Raw genomic sequence first — 20,363 nt, 5'->3', positions numbered from 1 at the left:
GGACCGGTATTATTCTCCGAAAAGTTTCACGGACCGGGGGGGGGGGGGGTCTGCTGTACAGTCTGCTGTTCAACGTTGAACAGCAGACTGTACCATTACAGTCTGCTGTCAATCTGCTGTTTATATACCAGTAAAGTCTACTTCCCAATGAGGCGACTCATTGGGAAACGGCGCCATCTACTTGGTCCGCCAGGAAGTCACACACTGGGTAACGGCACCATCTACTGGTTCCACATGGTAGTGACACACTTGGAAACGGAGCCATCTATTGATTTCACCGGGAAGTGACATTGTAGGTCAACGGGTTCGTTCGTTACAGAGGAATCCTCAGCGGCGGGCTGCGGTGACCGAGCGAACTGCGACCGAGCAGGTAACCTTTATCCGGTTCATTCATACTTCACTTCTGTTACTATTTCTGCTGTGTGAACACTCATCTCTCATAATTTTTTCTATGGTTGCTTAAATGTATTTGCCCTTTAAAGAGGCAGGAATGTCTGCAGGGGATGTGTTGTGGATAGTGTTGCCAGATTGGGCAGTCGCCCAATCGCGCGCGCGTCTGTCTGTGTGTAACTTAAAAGTTATTACGTCCATTCGGTCGCATTCAGGTGTTTATTGTGCTCACCATTGGTCTTTTACATGCCTATTTTGTGTGTTGTGTATTAATGTAATATTATTGACTGACAGTGTGTCCTTTATAGACCGTGTGAGGTTTGTGTGTCTGAGAGATAGATGTGAGGTTCCTTCTTGTATACCACATAACGACATAGTTAATAATTAGGTTGCGCTTAGGTGTGTATTCGTGTAGTTGCCATTGCAGAAGTATATGATTAATCGGTTCTATCGGGTGGGTTGTTGGTTGATTGGGCGCTGTTTAGTCTATAGTTGGGCTAGAAATTGCCAATCCGATCTGGCAACACTGGCTGTGGAAGTAGGTCAGTAGATCAGTGGAGCAGAGCCTGGAGCTGGGGGTCTGAGACACACTGCCTTGGTCGAGCTGCACCAGGACTACCAGGAATACCAGCCCCTGGACCGGGTCTTTATAAGGTGGACCCTGACCACGGTGTGATCCTACAGGAGAGGAACGGAAGGTAATGGTCTTAAGTTCAGCTCGTTAGCTTAGCATACCTAGCGTTACGCGTTACAGCTCCAGGCCCGCTGTCATGTAACGCGTTCTGTCCGGAAACTTAAGTCATAACATCAGTTTGTAAAACATGATCTCATGGTTTGACTTTCAGTGATGTACCGTGATTCTGAAATGAAAAGGGGTCGACAACCTTGGTATAACTTGATATTAAACATCAGTAGAGTCTGCTTTATGATCCACTATATACCATTACATCTACTGTATATATACCAGTACAGTCTACTTTATGATCCACTATATACCAGTAAAGTATGCTTTATGATCCACTATATACCAGTACAGGCTGCTGTTTATATACCAATGAAGTCTGCTATTTATATACCAGTAGAGTGTACTGTTTATCTACCAGTAAAGACTACTGTATGTATACCAGTAAAGTCTGCTATTTATATACCAGTACCAGTTGAATAGATTTAATTTAAATGCATCAATCTGGTGAATTTTCAATTACTTACATATTACTTACAAACAGGTGGTACTGATATGAATGTCGATGACACAATGTAATGGGTCATACTAAATGGGGTTGAGGAGTTTTCAGAAAGCATTTAAGAAAACATGAAAACCAAAAAGACAAAAACACAGTGCTGAGCTGTGCATTTCCTTTTTTTGGATATTGAATCTATGGTGGCTGAAATTTGATTATGGCGGAGCGCCATAGTCTTGTCAATGTGTGGGAAACACTGAGTACAGTCTTCTTATATACCAGTACAGTCTGCATTATGATTCACTATATTCCACAGTCTGTGGAATATACCAGTAGAGTCTGCTGTTTATATACAGTCTATAATATGATCCACTATATACCAGTATAGTCTGTGTTTTATATACCAGTACAGGGTGCTGATTTTTATGTACCATTACAGTCTGCTCTCAATCTGCTGTTTATATACCAGTAAAGTCTACTTTATAATCCACATGTTTTTCATGATGAACGCTTGATGGCTTAACCAACGTTGAACGAGTTATTGAGAGAATGGTCTCATTTGCTTGCTTTCAAATTCTTACTATTCTCTAGAGCTGATCTAGTTAAATGATTGCTTAATGGTCACCGATAGGCGTAATCGTTTGAGGATAATGGTCATTCACATTATCAACTCATACTCAGCTCATAATGGATTAGTTAGATTTTATTGTATCTTGGTTAAAGAAATCAGCGTTATTTCATTCATGTCAGTTTCTGGTTATATTATGTGTGACTTATGTAAAATGTAGATCAAGTTGGGAATGGCCGTTCTAGTTGTTTGGTAGATCTTTCCCTCTATTCTTGCAACATGCAAAACGGTGACACTGACTTTGTTGACATGCCTTAAAATGAAAGGCATCATTTAGAGCAGATATGTTTAATAATTAAAAGTCCCATGGCATGCTACTTTATGGACGCTTTAATATATGGACGCTTTAATATAGATATTAGTGGGCCTCAAACACAGTATTTGAAGACATTCCCGAAATTCAGCCGTGGTGCAGAATTACAGCCACTATTAGCCAGTCTCACATTGAGCTTTCCCCAAACGTGCCGTTTCGGTGTCTGTAGCTTTGATGCAAATGAGGAGGTGAGAAGCGGGTCAAGGAGGAGGGTGGGGGTGTGGCCCTGAGCAGCATGCGGCCACGGTACCATGCGCTCTGTTTACAGTGGATGTATCACAATGGCGAGGCGCACATAGCCTTTGGCCGTGTTCTGTAAATATTCTAGAACACTCCAGGTTCTCCGTCCTAAGTCCTGGAGCTCTATATCTAAATAATATCATATTATACAGAGACATAGACATGGAGGAAAAAGGGATTGTTTCCCATGATTATTGACCGCGATTGTCTTCCGTCGGAGCCTCGCTGCTGAGGGACCACCGCCTCGACAGCGGGCAGCGCTTAGGCACCACCGCCTCCTGCAGCAGGCAGCGCCGAGGCGGTGATCCCTCGGCAGCAGGATGCAGGACTCAAGCGGGAGACATTCGCGGGCAAAAAACCTTTTCTCGTCCATTTCGTGGTTCATGTACTTCAGGGAGTCCAAGCCAAAGTTCCTTTCCCCCAATTCCTTCTCAACCATGGCTGAAATAACCCCCGCTACGAGTATCGTTGTGGAAATACCAGAGACGAGAGTCCGACGTGTTATGCACCATAACAGCAACAGGAGAACGGTTATCCAAATAACAAAGAAGTGTACAACACTTGCGTTACAGTTAGTGTAAACACACTGTTGGCGGGCCAACATCTCTGGGCTGGCAAGGCAGAAAAATGGGAGGTGGCATCTCCCCTTATGACGACATACGGGGAAAATTCCAAAACGGCAAGTCTGAATTTCGTTTTTTCAAAGGCGGAGCAGAATGCAAGACGGCAGCATGCCAGTCCATGTCGGTGTTGTCTGTTTTTGCTAACACATTTTTATCTTTTTAATATTCGTCCTGAAATAAAGCAAATCATAATATGGGGTTAAATCAACAGATGCCGACATTGTTGTAACATCTGAAACTTGGCTGAAAAAATCAATGCTGATAATGATATTGGTATTGATGGCTACAATGTGTATCGTGCTGTCAGACCAAAGAAAAGTGGACGTGTTGCTATTTATGTAAAGTCGAAATTTCATGTTAAGGTAATTGTATCTGAATCAATTAGCAAGCAAGTGGAATTTCTGGCACTGAATGTGGAATTGGTTAAGCAGTGTTTCCCCCAGTAAATGTTACTTTATTACCGCTGTATTACCGATGCATTATTGATCTTTATTTTTTACACCCGATGGAAGTATGTTTTCTTTCCCTACGAGAGTTTTCCACTTTGTTAATGCATAATAAAAAAAAAAAAAAAAAAAAAATATATATATATATTGTAGCAATAAATCACGCCAGTCCCTGATGTATAGTCAGCCTCGACATTTTTAATGATGGTTTTACCCAAATCATAAATAGACATGTCCCATTCAAGAGATTTAAAGTAAAGGGTTGTGATAATCCCTGGTTTTCCCCAGAGTTAGCAGACATTATTCAGCAACGTAACTCGGCTTGAGCTAAGGCAAGGAAAACTGGAGTTTCCTCCGACTGGCTTGATTTTATAAAACTAAGAAATAGATGCTCCTCTTTGATTAAGCAAGCTAAATCTGATTACTATCTCTCTGTCACTACCGAAAACCTAAATGACCCAAGGAAATTTTTGGAAGCCATAAATTCCCTTTCTGTGAGCAAAGATTCTCATGTTTTACCAGCTTTTATTATGAAGGATTCTGTTGCTGTTAGTGACAAAATGGAGATATTGAAATGTTTTAATGAGCATTTTATTTTGTCTGGCTCTCTGTTTGATACCACTTGCTCTGCAACTGTGAAGCCCTGTACTGATGTTCCAGTTTCTGCAGGCCTTTTTAATTTTACGCCATTCACTAAACAGTTCATAAAGCCCTAAAAGCTTTAAATCCTGGAAAACCTCCAGGGCCTGATCTTGTTGAGACATACTTTTTAAAAATTGCTGCTGGTTTTATAGCAGGACCTCTTACTTATCTTTTTAACCTCACGTGGATAAATAATGAAATTCCTGGCATATGGAAATCTGCATTTGTTCTCCCTTTATTAAAAGGAGGTGACCCATCCAAATGAAACAACTACAGGCCATTATCCAATCTGCCAGTACTGGCAAAAATTCTAGAATCTCTGGTGAGTGATCAACTCAAAGATTTTCTTCAGTCCAATGCCATCATGTCTGAATTTCAATCAGGTTTTAGAAAAAAACATAACACTACCACAGCTGCACTGAAGGTGATTAATGACATATCTGTTGCACATGATAAGAAACAACACTGTGCATCACTGTTTATTGATTTGTCCAAAGCTTTCAACACAGTAGATCATGATGTTCTAAAAAGCAGGCTCCTAAACTCAGGACTTTCAGAGCAAGCAGTCTCTTGGTTCCAGAACTACCTCAGTGATAGGACCTAGTGCATTAAACATGACGGTCTCTACTCAAATAATTTATCAATCTTCAAGGGTGTACCACAGGGTTCGGTTTTAGGTTTACTTTTATTCACCATTTACATAAATAATATTCAGTGTTTCCCCCAGAAAATGTCTTAGTCAAGGTGGTCAAGGAGCGGGGGGGTGTCCGTTTCCATTCCATTCAAAAAGCCTTAAAGCATGACCATTGTTGTAACAGTATTACTGATGCATTATTGATCTTTATTTTTTACACCTGATGGAAGTATGTTTTCCCTCCCTACGAGAGTTTTCTACTTTGTTAATGCATAATAATAAAAAGAAAAAAAAAATATATATATATTATTCTTTTTTTTTAATATACATTGGTAGTCAAGGCGGGGCCCTATTGTTGTTAAGGAGGCCGCCTTAAAAACACAGTACTGGGGGAAACACTGATATTGATAAAACGTGTTGATGCTAATTTCCATTTTTATGATGATGACACGGTTATTTATTGCTTTGCACCAACTCTTAAACAAGCTAATGTACTTGCGGAATGCTTTTGTTTTTGTCCAAAATACCCTTCAGCTGAAACTTGTTCTTAATGCAGATGAGACCAAACTCATGTTGTTTACTAGTTCTAGAGCTAGACCACAAAATGTCCCCTCTGTGGTCACTCTGGAGGGTAGTGTAATACAGGTGGTTACGTCTTATAGATACCTGGGTTTTCTAATTGAAGACTCCCTCACCTTTAAGACCCATGTGCTCTATTTGGTTTAAAAGCTGAGGCTAAAGTTGGGTTTTTATTTTCGAATTAAGATGTATTTGTCTTTCAATGTAAAAAAGCGACTTGTGGCTGCTACTTTTTTATCTGTCTTGGACTATGGTGATTTGTTGTAAATGCATACCTCTGTTCAGTGTCTTAATATGATTGATTCGGCGTACCTTTCATCCCTGAGATTCATTCCAAACTGTAAGGCTCGGACTCACCACTGCCAGTTGTACTCTCAGGTAGGATGGCCTGCTTTGTCCACTCGTAGGCTCAGTCACTACTGCATATTTATTTATAAGGCAATACTTGGTGTGCTACCTAGCTATATATACTCCCTTATCATGCAAAAAAATGCTGGTCCACACTTTTTACGTTCACAGGACTTGGTGTTGCTTTCTGTCCCCAACATGCGGACAGAACAGGGTAAAAAGGCTTTGTATACTCTGCCCCCACTGTGTGGAATACGCTACAGAAAGACCTTAATTTTGTTAAATGCTTTTAAGTTGAAAATGAAGGAAATTGAGCTAGACTCTCTAAGATGTCAGTGTTTTGAATAGGTTTTTGTTTCCCGGTTACAGAAATGGGTCTTTTAAGATTGCTGCAGTGTGAATTGATTTGATTTATTTTAGTGCTATTTAAATTTTTGTCCCTGTATCTTTGTCTGTAACTGTGGTTCATTGTGCTGCTGCCTGTCTGGGCCAGGTCACCTTTGAAAAAGAGATTTTTAATCTCAATCGGTTTTTCTCCTGGTTAAATAAAATGAAATGAAATGTAGCAACTGGGGGAGCATAGGTAGGCTAGGAGAACTCATTAATCTTAGAAAACCTCAGAAAGTGAAATTTTCATGCCATGGGATCTTTAATAGTAGACAGTGTTCAGGATGCCACTATCACTAGTGCTTGATATATTTGAACTATGAGTATGGAAACGATAAGCCGTTCTAGTGGTAAGGCTCATAATGCATAATGGTTGATTTGCCTCTTCATTGTGGGTCAGAGGATTCAGCGTGTTGAGCATTGATGCTGTTAATCCACTACTCGTAAATTAATCTATTAATTTTGACCTAGGGAGGTTAGTTTAGTCTGGGTAGAGATTGTGGTCTGTGTTGAGTTGAAGAAGGGTTAAGTGTCCCTACCAGGGACACAGCCCGCTTGATACCTTATGTTTGAACATGTTATTACTTTGTCATTGCCTTCTATCCCGCATTCAACAGTGTATGCATGTCTTATTGAACTTACACAAGTGGTTAACATGAACGCACACCATTTACTGAATATAATATATTGTATAAAACCTTAGAATGAGGTGTAATGCACTGGAGCATTTGGTCATGTAAGAACTGGTATTATGAGTGCAACATGTGGACCAGAAGATGTTATCAAACAGAGAGGTGGATTGTGGGGGTTTGCGCGCTGTGTGGGTGACCTAATCATGTAATTCCTTAGGCCAAACTCCTGTAATAGAAACTCCTCATAGATCTTTAGGGGGAAATAGGATTAGAAATCAGGTTGTTGCTGATCCCATGATGGCTATTTGGGTCACTGGGTGAAAAGACATAGGCCTATATAGATCAATTTCTAACTCCAATAATGGTCACCGTTTAGATTGAGGTGAGAGACGGATTCAATGGTTTTATATGGTTTGGTTTCATGCGGTTAATATAGTCACCATTAAAACTGATTTGGTGGATGGCAGTCCAGTGTATAACATACAGAGATTGTCAATATAATTCATTTTGCATGTTAAACGTTGATTTATAAAATGTTCCAGTGATTCTTTAAAAGAGGAGTTCCGCTGGACTACAAGTGTATTTTTCGTCCTATGATTGTGTGTGTTTGTGAGCATGTGGTTGAGAGCCATCTCCACTCTGTCTCTCTGCCCAGTTCAATGACCCCCAGTCTTGCTGCTGGCATGGAGACGCCAAGGAAGCGGAAGGGCAGCACAGACAACCAGTGAGTAACATGGATCGGTTTCCACAGCCATCACCTGCATGGTTATTTCAGGTTGTAATAATATCTGTGGTATTTGTCTGCACAAGGATGTGTCAGTTTATCAAAATGGACTCGCCGTACTTGTATCGCAGGGACTCCAAATCAGCCTCTATTCCTGATGCGGATATGGAGGATGAAGAAGAAGAAGATGAAGAAGAAGAAGAAGGGTAAAGTGGCTTTCAGGGCCGACCAGATCAGATCTAGTGTGTACTGCTGTGATGTTCAGAAAAGTATTGGTAGATGAGTCTGACTCTAGACACTCAGGGCGCATTCACACTAGGGATTGACCGATATGGAGGGTTAGGGTTGGGCTATTGGGCTATTTTCATTACTCGTTGCCATACCCTACAGTTTTCTAGATGTGGGTCTGGATATCCAGGCTAAGCCTCCCTCATTTAACATCATAAAAATGACACTGATGATAACAAATGTTACAATGTCTCAATTTAAAAAAAACTGTCTGTAAATCATGCCGAAGAAAGTATATAATATTAATCGGCCGATAATGATACACGTAAAAACACAAATATCGGCCGATAATATCGGTCGATCACCAATTCCCACTACCTCTGCCGTCAACGAATCTCATTGACTTTGCATGGGACGCTCTCAAAATGGATTGTTGGTCCGTCCATTCTGTCGGCTCCGTTGCCTGTGTCAAAAAGTTGAGAACTTTTCAGGCAGCGACGGATCCGTCGGACAATCAGATTGCGGTTATGCAAATACACTCCACGCGACTACTGGATCCATTTTACTGGATCCTGGTCCTACTGGATCCAGTAACAAGCAGGAAGAAGCAGGAAATATCCGGCTGTTATGTTTTTTTAAAGAATGTGGAATCGATAGGATTGTTTTTAGTCACCTGTTGTTTGTGTCATCTTCTGTATTTATATCCACACATCGGCTTTGTTATTGGGAAGCGATTTGATTGGCAGCAGGCTTCATCTACAAAGACTAGTCCCCTATACTTCAGACACTCCCTCGGCCATCCGTTCACGGACGCATGTAGTGTGACCGCGGCGTCTCTCTAACAACATGAATGATGTTTGTGTGCAGGTTCAACGGAGAGGACCAGAAGGTGAAGATACAGTGCTTCAGGTGTGTGTGCTACAGCTGCCTCATTCCAAACATCTAGTTTCGAAAAGCAATCTGTAGGTTTCAGTAGTTCCCACTTGAAAAGACTCCTTCCATTTCATTTCCTTTTTCATTCTTTCAATTCATTTCGGGAATGAATGTGTTGAACCTGCCAGTCTGAAACAGGAGGATACTTTTGCCACCTGACCACGCCCACCCAATTACAATTAGGGCATTTAGCAGACGCTTTTATCCAAAGCGACAGTTATCAGTTAAGAAGACAGACACCGAGACACCGACGGCAGAGTCAACCCTGCAAGGCGACGTCAGGAGCAGTAAGGGTTAAGTGTCTTGCTCAGGGACACATCAACACTCAGCTAGGAGGAGCTGGGGATCAAACTACCAACCTTTCGGTTACAAGACAACTGCTCTACCTCCTGAGCTAAGCCAACCCCGTTGTTGGGGGAGGGGCGGAAGACTATAAAATGTTTGCGCACCCTTTGGCTCATCCTTTGCACTCTCTGCCGGCACGCTCAGGCATCCTGTGTGCGTCTTCACAGTTAACCACACAAACGTGAATGAAATATGCATAAAATAATAATATTTTATAATAATAAATAATGCAAAATGAAGTATCAAAATCAACTTGAAGAATAAGGAAATAAAAAACCCACTGGTGTTGCATCAAACCCTGCCTTCTCCCTGCTCTTATTCATAACTCCATATCACTGCCTTCTGACCGAGACTCTCGCCAAACCTCGCTCCAACCGAACCATTTCCATCAGCCCACAGTTCCTTCACTACTGCTCGGCTGAATCTTTTCTTCTTTCCGTGTCTGCAGGGAGCCCCACAGCCAGATCGAAAAGCGCAGGAGAGACAAGATGAACAATCTGATTGACGAGCTGTCAGCCATGATCCCATCCTGTCATCCCATGTCTCGCCGGCTGGATAAACTCACTGTTCTTCGAATGGCCGTGCAGCATCTCAAGTCTCTCAAAGGTATCCACAAACATCACACTCTCTTCAGTTAGTTCACAGAAAGTCCTTCATCCAAGGTGCAGGAGCCTGGCATGGCACCTAATGCTATAACATGAGTCTAGTTCAGCTTGGCACGGAGCCTAATGCTATAACACGAGTCTAGTTCAGCTGTGCATGGAGCCTGATGCTATATAATGAGTCTAGTTCAGCTGGGCACGGAGCCTAATGCTATGTAATGAGTCTAGTTCAGCTGTGCATGGAGCCTAATGCTATATAATGAGTCTAGTTCAGCTGGGCACGGAGCCTAATGCTATAACATGAGTCTAGTTCAGCTATGCGTGCGCTTCCCTGGCGCTTTTTAACTAACAACGATCCATGGGTAATTCTGACTGCAGCATTATTTGCCTTTGCACAATTGATGGCCTGCTATGACCTCCTTTTTGGAGCAGTTGCATTTCCACGGAAGCCAGAGGCATAGATTCGAGGCGAAAGCAGGCTATAGTATACATCCCCTTCAATATGAAGAACACAGCCTTTTTGATAGCAGTTCCTTTTCTTGAGCGCGTGCCTGAGAGCCTTACTGTATTATGTTCCATTATATTTAGAATTCTCTCACTGTGCCTGAATATAATGTTTCCAAATTGCAAAATAAATTTGCAATCCACATTTGCTCTTCTTCATTTGAATATAGCGGGAACACATCTTAGATGCAAGCTTCTCGCCTTAATAGTCCAGATGAATTGGAAAACTGTTTTCAATAAGGGGACGCCGAATAAGACCATGATAGGACAAACTAGAAAAGAGGGGTTTGTCTATCATTGGTTTTATGGAAAGTCACACTGTTAATTGAGGCTGCTGATGTTCACTCTACACATTCGGCCCATGCTTGTATCTTCTCATCAGAACCTCATCGGTCTAGATGAGTGCAGGCTACTTGCTAACTACAATCCTCTTCATCTCTGGTTCCTGCAGGTTCCTCTTCTTCGTTTTCTGAAACTACCTATAAGCCTTCATTCCTCCCTGATGAGGAATTCAAACAGCTTGTGCTCAAGGTAGAAGATGGTTTTCACACACACATTTTACTATTAGTATTATTTCAGTTTTAAAGATGAGCTTTTTATTACGTATTTATGTGCCTTTTTTGTTGCCCCTCCATTCTCAAGGGAGGACATACCGGGGAGCCGTCATCTGCTTTTGTTTTAACGTTCTTGCTCTTCTTTGGTGCCTTTTCTCTGCAGGCTGCCGATGGCTTTCTGTTTGTGGTAGGCTGTGACCGTGGAAAGATAGTCTTCGTCTCTGAATCCATCACCAAGATCCTCAACTATAGTCGGGTAACACCTGCGCCTAAGTGTGTTCCTTACTGAACCAGCTATAATACCATCACGTTGTATTCTCGATATCTTCACGCATCTCGGAGCTATGATCCTAAAAAGATGGGAGGGGCTAAAGCGTTGTTGTTGCCCCCCTCCAGGCGGAGTTGATTGGCCAGAGTCTGTTTGACTACGTTCATCCTAAAGACATGGGGAAGGTGAAGGAGCAGCTCTCCGCCTCGGAGCTGTACCCTCGCGAGCGCCTCATAGACGCTAAAAGTAAGTTGTTTGGGTGTTAGTTCTGCGGACTGTGGGGTAACGGGTTGTCCGCGATGGACCTCCAGGCTCTGGCTCAAGGCTCTCCAGTCCTGACCCAGGTGTTTGTTGTTTCTCTCCAGCCGGGCTGCAGGTGCCGGCTGACCTCCCAGCCGGCGCAAACAGGCTGGGCTCCGGAGCCCGCCGCTCCTTCTTCTGTCGCATGAAGTACAACAAGGTCTCCGTGAAGGTGGAGGAGAACGAGTTCCAGCCGGGCCCGTCCAAAAGGAAAGGTGGGAGGACTCGTCGTCCGGAGAACTTTGTTGAGGACGGTCTGATATTCACCTCCATGTACATTGTTTTAATCTGCTCATCAATGTGTGAGGTAACACACGCCCAAGTGATTAATAGTATTTCACTTGTTGCCATGAATCCAAAGGAACTCTTTAAATACAGGACATAAAAGATCCAAAATATGTCGTTAAATATACTGAGCTTATAGTTGGTCCAGGCAGCCACTGCAGCAGTTATTTTATGCCGCTGATATGATAATTGGTAAGTGTTATTATTATCAAGTGTGTTCGTAATAACGATGCCAATAACGAGCATTTATCTCATATGGGGCGGGTTTTAGACGATGACTACTGAAGATGACCAAGATGGCTGCCACTGATCTGGAATGTTCTGATTGTGATGAAGAGTTAAATGAGCTGAATGGTATACTTTCTCTCAAGCAAGGGCACTTAAAATGTTAGATGATAAGAGAGGGGTGTTTTGTTTGGTACCAACACAGCTCAGCGCTACGTGTTTTATGGGGCTGGGTAATGCCAGGTACCTCACAATTCATTTATATTTGATTATTTAGGTCTTGATTCGATTCGATTTCGATTTGATATTGATCCAATTGCTTCGATATGGATTCAATAATACGTGCAGATGACAAAAATACCTAAGTATTATTTAGAATTAACCATTTCAAAATGAATTAACCATTTCATTGTGCATAGCGTCTGCTATCAATATTTTTACCCAGCCCTAGTGTTTTGTGTCTGTGTTGCTCTGATTGGTCGCAGGTCTATCCAATCCACTGGCCTTCCGGTCTGTGCCTGTCACATGAATACAATGTGTGGCCCTCTCTGGTTCTGAACACGTTAGTTTAAATGGCGGTGCTCTCAGTGAACTACAGCTCTCATGGGCCTGCGTCACCCAATACTTGACTTTTGCTACCTACAACATCTTAAATATGTCGGTCATGTATGTAGACTGGACATTAGCGATCTACAGTAAGAGGTTATATTTGATAACGCCAAGAAGGATTTGGACTGGGTTAGACAGGCTGCTGGATATGGATGTCCAGCAGGCCAGGAGAATGATGATGAAGAGAACATCCTGACTGCCGGACCACGGCGTAAAACAGGTGCACCCCAAGGCCACTACTGCACCTAGTGGGAAAATCTGCTGATGATGATGATGATGATGATAATGATGATGTCCCCTTCCCCTCTGGTGGTTCTGTCCCCAGAGAGCCAGCGGTTCTGCACTGTGCACTGCACGGGCTACCTGCGTTGCTGGCCCAGCGGCACCCTTGGGGTGGAGGGAGAGGGGGACACCGACAAGGAGGGCTCTCCCTTCAACTGCCTGGTGGCGGTTGGCCGGGTCCACGCCCCCAGCGCCCCCCAGGCCAACGGGGGGGTGCAGGTCAAGCCCACCGAGTTCATCACTCGCTACGCCATGGATGGGAAGTTCACCTTTGTTGATCAAAGGTAACGCTCCTGGGGGGATTTTTATACCCTTTATGTATGGCTTTCCAGAATTAAGGTTGGATGGGTGTGGTGGGTGGGTGGGTGGTTGTGGGTGAAAGACTGTAGGCACGTATTAAAAGTAATGTTTTATTTGTTTTCTTCTGTCAAATATTGAATTCCTACAGTGGAAAAACGGGTCCTTTTTGAGTAAAGAGATTTTCAAAATCATTTAAATAATAATACATTTAATTTAGAGGCGCCTTTCAAGACACCCAAGGTCACCTAAATGACAGATAATTTCGAACAAAATTATTTTAATTTAAAAAATGTAAAGCATAATCATTGTCATGAAAACAATCCTATGCTAGGCAGCTCGTCCTAGGATCACATGGGCCTGAATCGATGCCTTATCTTTACGTTGTGACGGTTCTTCTGCAGGGCAACCACAGTGCTGGGCTACCTGCCGCAGGAACTCCTCGGGACCTCGTGCTACGAGTATGTCCACCAAGACGACCTCCTCCACCTATCTGAACGCCATAGGGAAGGCAAGCTGTGTGTGTGTGTGTGTGTGTGTGTGTGTGTGTGTGTGTGTGTGTGTGTGTGTGTGTGTGTGTGTGTGTGTGTGTGTGTGTGTGTGTGTGTGTGTGTGTGTGTGTGTGTGTGTGTGGGGTTCTGGCCCGTCCCTGATGGCGCTGTGGCTGTACTCTCTGAGCTTTCTACCAGGCCCCTGATAGAAAGCTCTGTCGCAGTTTCGGAAAAACCTTTTCCCAGCTTCTAACCTTGGCATTGCTGTTTCCTTTCTTTCCCCTTTAGTTCTGCGGAGTAAAGAAAAGATCGAAACAAATTGCTATCAGTTCAAAACCAAACATGGCTCCTTTGTCACTCTACAAAGTCAGTGGTTCAGTTTTGTTAATCCCTGGACCAAAGAAGTGGAATACATCGTGTCGACCAACACGGTTTTATTGTAAGTCCTGGTGTACTTTGTTTTCCTCATGAATAACATGAATCATTATTTTATTCTAATTTTGATACTATTTCAATACTCCTTTGCCCCCTGTGATGCTGAGCAGGCCGAAGCAGGATGGGTCCAGTCAGAGAGGGGCAGAGGCGGACCAGTCCAGTGACTCAAAGACTTCTGAAGGTGGGAAACAAAGGCTCTTTAAAGGCCACCATGATGTGATGAGAACCAGAGACTCTGGGTAGTGTGACCATCTTGTGTCATTCAGGTGACCTCCTCATGTTCCCCATGAGTCCCTCCTTGTCCTTTAACTGTCAGATAGATGGACGGACTGACGGAAATCCATCCATCTATCCATCCAACCATCCATCAGACAGACAGACAGACAGATCTATATAGGATCTGTCAATCCTATCCAAAAACTCCAGAGAACACAAACAGGCTCACATTTGGCAGGTCAAAGGGAGAGCGAGAGCCTTGCAGAACTTGTTATAGTGTTGTGGCAGGCCTCCCTTTGCTGGTAACCGACGAGGTGGATGAGCTGATTGGTGGATCCAGAGGACCTAAAGGGTGAAGGCGGTATGATGATGTGGATGACTGACTGGTTCCTGCAAATGATGACAGAGGGACAACAAGACAGAAACATACAGACCGTGGCTGTACAAACACTTTTAATTGGAAATATCTTTATTTGGGGGCTATCCAAGACAATCTTTACATTGCTATCAAACAAGATTGCTGACAGCGTTATAATGTAATTAAGCAGATTGATTTCGATTGACAACCCTGATATATATTTATTTTTTTCAAGGTGGCCAAAAGTCCCATCCGATAATCCCAGGGATGTCCTGTAAACCAGGCACCATGATCTACGCAGGAAGTATCGGAACTCAGATCGCAATTGAACTTCTGGATTACAACAGGTGAAATTAACCCAAGATCATTGATTATTTTCTTATATTGTTTTTTCCTGTGCATTGAATTCTTTAGTTAATGGAACTTGCTTAATGCACATCGACAGCTAATGGAAGAATGCGTTTATACTGCTTATAACAGCACATACGTAATGTATCATAACGACATACACATGACTGCCTCTGCCCCAGGATAAACTCCTCCCCTTCCAGTGGCAAGGCTAGCCCCTTCAGCCTGCTGCAGGACCGGTCCCCCCAGGGCCCCAGTCAGGGGCCCCGCGCTAATGTAAGACTCACTCACTCACTCACTCGCTCGCTCGCTCGCTCGCTCGTTATTAATCCTTCTCCTTCATGGTGTGGGGTGCCGCAGGGGTCCAACGGCGAGGCGACGGACATGGAGTTACCGGGGAGCTCTGAAGACGAGCCACAGGACACGCCCCATCCAAGGCGAGAGTCCCCCATGGGTACGGTCATCAAAATGATATACTGTATGCTACTATTAAAACTATTATTCTGAGAGCGATTCGACCAAGAATTAAAAACAGCCCCTGTAAAGAATGGTAAATGGTCTTGGTGCTTCACTAGGGCTGTTCTAAGCCCCTCGTTGTAAAGAATGGTAAATGGTCTTGGTGCTTCACTAGGGCTGTTCTAAGCCCCTCGTTGTAAAGAATGGTAAATGGTCTTGGTTCTATGGGTGTTGAACGGTCAAATACAGATGTCTCCTTGACATCCCAAGGACAGTATTCCCACAGCACTGAGAAATAACATATCAGTGTCAGCAGACTGAAATACTTAAAAAAAACTTTGTTGGATATGAAAGTAACAACGTCATTTTATTATTGTCGATAACAGAGGTATAAGCTAAATTGATGGGGTGTCCCGTAACTGTTATTGGAAACTGGTTCGCTGGGTGGTAAGAAACCTTTGTTTTACCTCAGCCACTGCACCAACCCGCCAAACATTATCTTCCAATAAAAGGACACTTTGACCTGGTTTGTTCCTGACATAAACTTTAATGTAATGACCCTGAAGTAGACTCTTTATAAGGATATTTAGAATTAATCTATCGATCTATGGACATCATTTCACATTGGCCTTGCTTATCGTGGTCTGTGTTTCTCTGGATGTCCCAGCCCTTACCCCTGTTGTTCCTCCTGGTGTCCTCAGGGGAGGCCCCTCAGCTGGACCTGGAGGGGCCCGGCCTCGGCGGCCTCACCAGCGACGAGGCGGCCATGGCCGTCATCATGAGCCTGTTGGAGACCGACGCAAACCTGGACTTTGGAGAGATGCACTGGTCGCTTTAGAACCTTCTACCTCTCAGAGCGTAGCCATGGAAACGTGTGACCTGGGGAAGAAAGGATTTATTTATTGGTTTTGATTCTCCATGTAAGCTGTGTAATATTCAGGGGACTGTTGTGCACCAGGGCAGCATTCATGTCAATAAAGGGACCACTTCCTGCAACAGGAGGAGGCTCAGAAAACGTACAGCTGTGTTTGCTGGCGAGTGCCGGACCCTAGACCGCGTCCAGCTCGGTCTAGCCACGGCTCTCTCTGTCCGGGTCAGGGCAGTATGTTTGAACCCCATCTCTACTAATGAACACTAAACTAGGGGCCAGATGACATTCCCTTCTTCTCTAATCTATCAGTCTACACTTGAAAAACAGAGGGGAGGGACCATGCAATTTTTCTTCTAAAGCTGCACTGAAATAGGGTATTTTAAAGAAAGACGTTAGGAGGATCTGACGGACAGACTTGTGCAGCCCCCCCACAATGAGCTGCTTGTCAACTTGAGAATATGAGGCTGTATGCTTTTGTGGTTTTAGAGCTAAAGGCAAGCCACTCTTGAGGGAATGTTCACTCGTGTATAGCTTGGTCATTCAGCATGCAGACCTCTGGAGAAAAGACCAACAGCGTAGTCCAGTGCTGAGTGTGAAGGGCTGGTAATGACAAGTGTTGACCAAGTGTTATGTGTTACATACTGGAGGAGGAACTTGCCTTGAGCTAATGTTAGATATATACATTAAAAATAACTTAATATAACTCTGAACCCAACACCAGATTCTCAAAGAAGCCAAGACTTGCAATATGAGCACAGCATTTTTTGAGTTGGAATGCAATTATTATTATTACTTCCAGATTTGCTAAAAATGGCTGATTATAAATTGTTGGATCTGCATCTGAGGACAGAGGCTGGTTACTCAGGGACCAAATGAATCAGAATTTCTTGAAGGAATTCATTCATTTAACTATCCATTACCATATATAAATCAACCTTAATTTACTAACACATGCATTCTTATTTTTTTTTCAAATATAGATATTATCAGATAAACACATTTTTATTTGCCTTAATTTTTTCTTGTATTGGTGTTATATTATGCAGTGAGTCTGACGCATGTCAGGTCTATGTTCCCGAGCTTGTGGAAAGCCCATAGTTGTGTGAATGGTTGTTATAGGCTACACTATGCAGGGATACCAGATGTTCTATACTTGACCCTTTCTCTCTTAATTCTTGCAACAGCGAGTATTGCATGGTTAAAGACGGATTGTGTTGGTTGGAGAGCAGGATGCTATTGTAAGTTAGACAGCCACATGTTGATCAAGGTTTAAGTTACCAAAGTGATTATTCAACCATCGTCAACAGTTTTAACTGCAGCAAGTTTTGTGCTGCAAATGTCAAATCATTGCTGATGCCAAATATGGTGAAAAGTCCTCCAGCTTGCAACTTTATTTCAGGGAACTATATTATATATCCATATTGAATAAATGCTCAAAGCAAAATTCCAAACGGTGTCATTTCATAGTATCCTCGTTCTATGCATCTGAAGGACTGCCCTCTATGGTTTGGGAAGGCATCCTAACGTGATATGGTTTTCACCTGGAGACCACAGCTGAAACACGTGGTTATATTTGAGCCTTTGCTTACTGGTTAAGAGATGTTTCTGCTCCTGTGACCGTAGCTATGGTGTTGAGCACCCAGCGGTCCGGCTCTGATCCTCCAAGCCTCACTCTCATTAAACATCACTTTCGATACTTCAATAGTCCACATTAAGGGTTGACATATTTTCTTTATAATTAAACTTTAGATTAAGTCTCTTAACTGGCAAATCTTTTTCCAATCTTAAAATAATTTATGACCAGGTAACTAGCCGCTCATTTAAAATGTGTCTTGTATCATATTTTCAAAACCCCTCCTGGGTCTGATGCTGTCACCTCTCCTGAAACAGTTGGAGTCACTTCTATGCCTGTGGATGTTCTCCTGGGCTCGTCTCCCATGGGTCTGTGGGTCCTTCAAACAGTTCATAATGATGAAGAGAAAAGGCTTCCAACGGATGGATGGCAAAACACACGAGGGCTTCAGTGTCTGATGTGCCTTTGGTCAATTCCTGCAGAGCCTTTTCAGGCAGATGTTTCAACTATGGCCCCAAAGTTTAAAGAACCCTGTTTAGAAGAGTGGATACAGGAGTCTTAATTCAAGTTTTACCTACTTTGATAGTAATCAAACGATTCAGCTGTACTGACATGTTCCATACAGACACAGGCAGTGGTTTTAAAGGCCTAATGGTTTCTGTTTGTATCTCCTTGTTGATTTGTTCTTCTGAACTCATTGAGTCCACATAGTTCTGAACCCTGCCTGTGTTTCATCAGAGCCCACAATGTTTTTTTATTAAAGGTGACATATTATACCACCAGGTGTGAGTGTGATTAGCCATTACAAGACGTTTTGAAAATCAGCCTCTTCTGACATCACAAGTGGGCGTATCCACCTAGATGTGTGCTGGATAGATCAGTCTACCAGCCTACCAGTGGACTGTAGCAAACGTTGTTCATTTAGTGGTATAATATGTCATCTTTAAATTGTTTAAAGCTTTTTCCAGAATAAAATTTGGTATAGGAAGGATATTGTATGTTTTCATGATGCCCTGGACGCAGTGTATTTACGTTGCATGAGCTTTATAACGATTCTCTTGTCTTTTTTTTCATGTATTTAGACTAATATAATCAGTTGGACCCTAGAAGCTGGAACAGAGACTTCCCAGTGCTTAACGGTATAAATGTAATGCCGTTCAGCCTTGGATTACATCTTCAATCCAAAGGAGAGTTTGTCTCTGAATATGTCATGATGTAAATTAATTAAACCTAGCTATCCAGTATGATAAAACTAGGAATACTATTCTGTCCAGTTTTGACTCCTTAATTAAACACACTAACCAGTTTACCATCCTGCCCTTAGTCAGATCACAACCTGATTGTTTTGACTGCGGCTGCTCTCCCTGTAATGATATCTCCAACCAGCTGTGCTTAGTGGTGGTTCCCCCCTACTCCCTCTTAGTTCCTTGCATGAGATTAGGTTTGAGTAATTTGTCCAATGTGATATGGGGGTGAAGGCAGTAAGAAGAAGCGTAGTGTAAGCAGTTGAGGGCTGGGGACTGCTGGACTGTAGAGATTGGGTCCGGCCCCTTCTAGGCCTTCTTAAGGCGTCGGACTCAAGGTTCATGACCATCACTCACATTTAGTTTGTTCAGTCCTGGCCTCATATCCATTAGCACTGCCACAAGTTCAAATATGTTGGCATGTTGATTGTGTTGGCAATTCTGTGCAATCCCGTGGGCCTAGCATTCTTTAAAAGACAATTTATCTCTTTAAAATGTCCATGAATATTGAAAGAATTTGAATTATTCATTTTGAAAAATAAATATGTATCACAATACCTTTTTTACTTAATTCATATGAATAATGTTGGGTTTTAAATTGCAGGAAGTTTATAAATGAATGTCTAGTAGACTGAACCCATTGGATGACTTTCTAGACAGAGACTAAGCCGAATATGAAGAGCAGTTTTTCAGAATGCTACCATCACATGTCCACTACCATGTCAGTCCATTTGATCAATGTTATCATTCACTGCACTTCCACTGACATTATACCATAACGTTTTGGTAAATCTTCAAATAATATAGTTTTTTATAAAAATAAAACAATCATAAGCTGTTGGATAGTTTATATAGTTATAACAATAGATATATTTAATAATAAATGAATAATTTATATTTCAATTTAACTACTCTTTGAGAGTATAGTCCAATTAGTGTATTTGTTTAAAAAAAACTAATTTATGATTTGTTGATTAGGATTGACCCACAAAATACTTCTGAGATTTGGCCAAGACAAAAATGGAAAGCGAAACAATGACTGCACATTTCAGTCTTCATGAACTTCATTAACTGGTGGATTTAACAACAGTGGGCTGTTTAAGACTGGTAAGGGATGCAGAGACAACATTGTCAACACCAGATAATAAGGCAGGACTTTGGAATGCCCATGT

At 42.5% G+C, this 20,363-nt stretch overlaps 1 protein-coding gene across 3 annotated transcripts; it reads left to right on the top strand.

The window, feature by feature from the left end:
- Positions 1–284: 284 nt before the first annotated feature.
- bmal2 (basic helix-loop-helix ARNT like 2) lies at positions 285–19,211 on the top strand. 3 transcript variants are annotated; one of them, XM_030366025.1, is made up of 18 exons: positions 285–370; positions 876–1,088; positions 7,699–7,767; positions 7,899–7,973; positions 8,863–8,904; positions 9,722–9,879; positions 10,831–10,910; positions 11,097–11,189; positions 11,330–11,447; positions 11,567–11,716; positions 12,946–13,186; positions 13,604–13,710; positions 13,979–14,129; positions 14,236–14,306; positions 14,935–15,046; positions 15,230–15,323; positions 15,408–15,501; positions 16,205–19,211. In XM_030366025.1, the coding sequence occupies exons 3-18, from the start codon at positions 7,703–7,705 to the stop codon at positions 16,339–16,341; spliced, it is 1,788 nt and encodes a 595-aa protein (XP_030221885.1). In that variant the 5' UTR covers positions 285–370; positions 876–1,088; positions 7,699–7,702; the 3' UTR covers positions 16,342–19,211. The 3 variants fall into 3 exon arrangements, with proteins under 3 accessions (XP_030221885.1, XP_030221887.1, XP_030221886.1); XM_030366026.1 differs by having other exon boundaries at positions 314–370; positions 933–1,088; XM_030366027.1 differs by lacking the exon at positions 876–1,088.
- Positions 19,212–20,363: the final 1,152 nt, after the last annotated feature.

Source organism: Gadus morhua, chromosome 9 (assembly GCF_902167405.1).
Source record: "Gadus morhua chromosome 9, gadMor3.0, whole genome shotgun sequence".
In the NCBI taxonomy this organism is placed as follows: domain Eukaryota; kingdom Metazoa; phylum Chordata; class Actinopteri; order Gadiformes; family Gadidae; genus Gadus; species Gadus morhua.
Note: the sequence above shows the minus strand (reverse complement) of the source record. Positions and strands in the feature narration are given on the sequence as shown.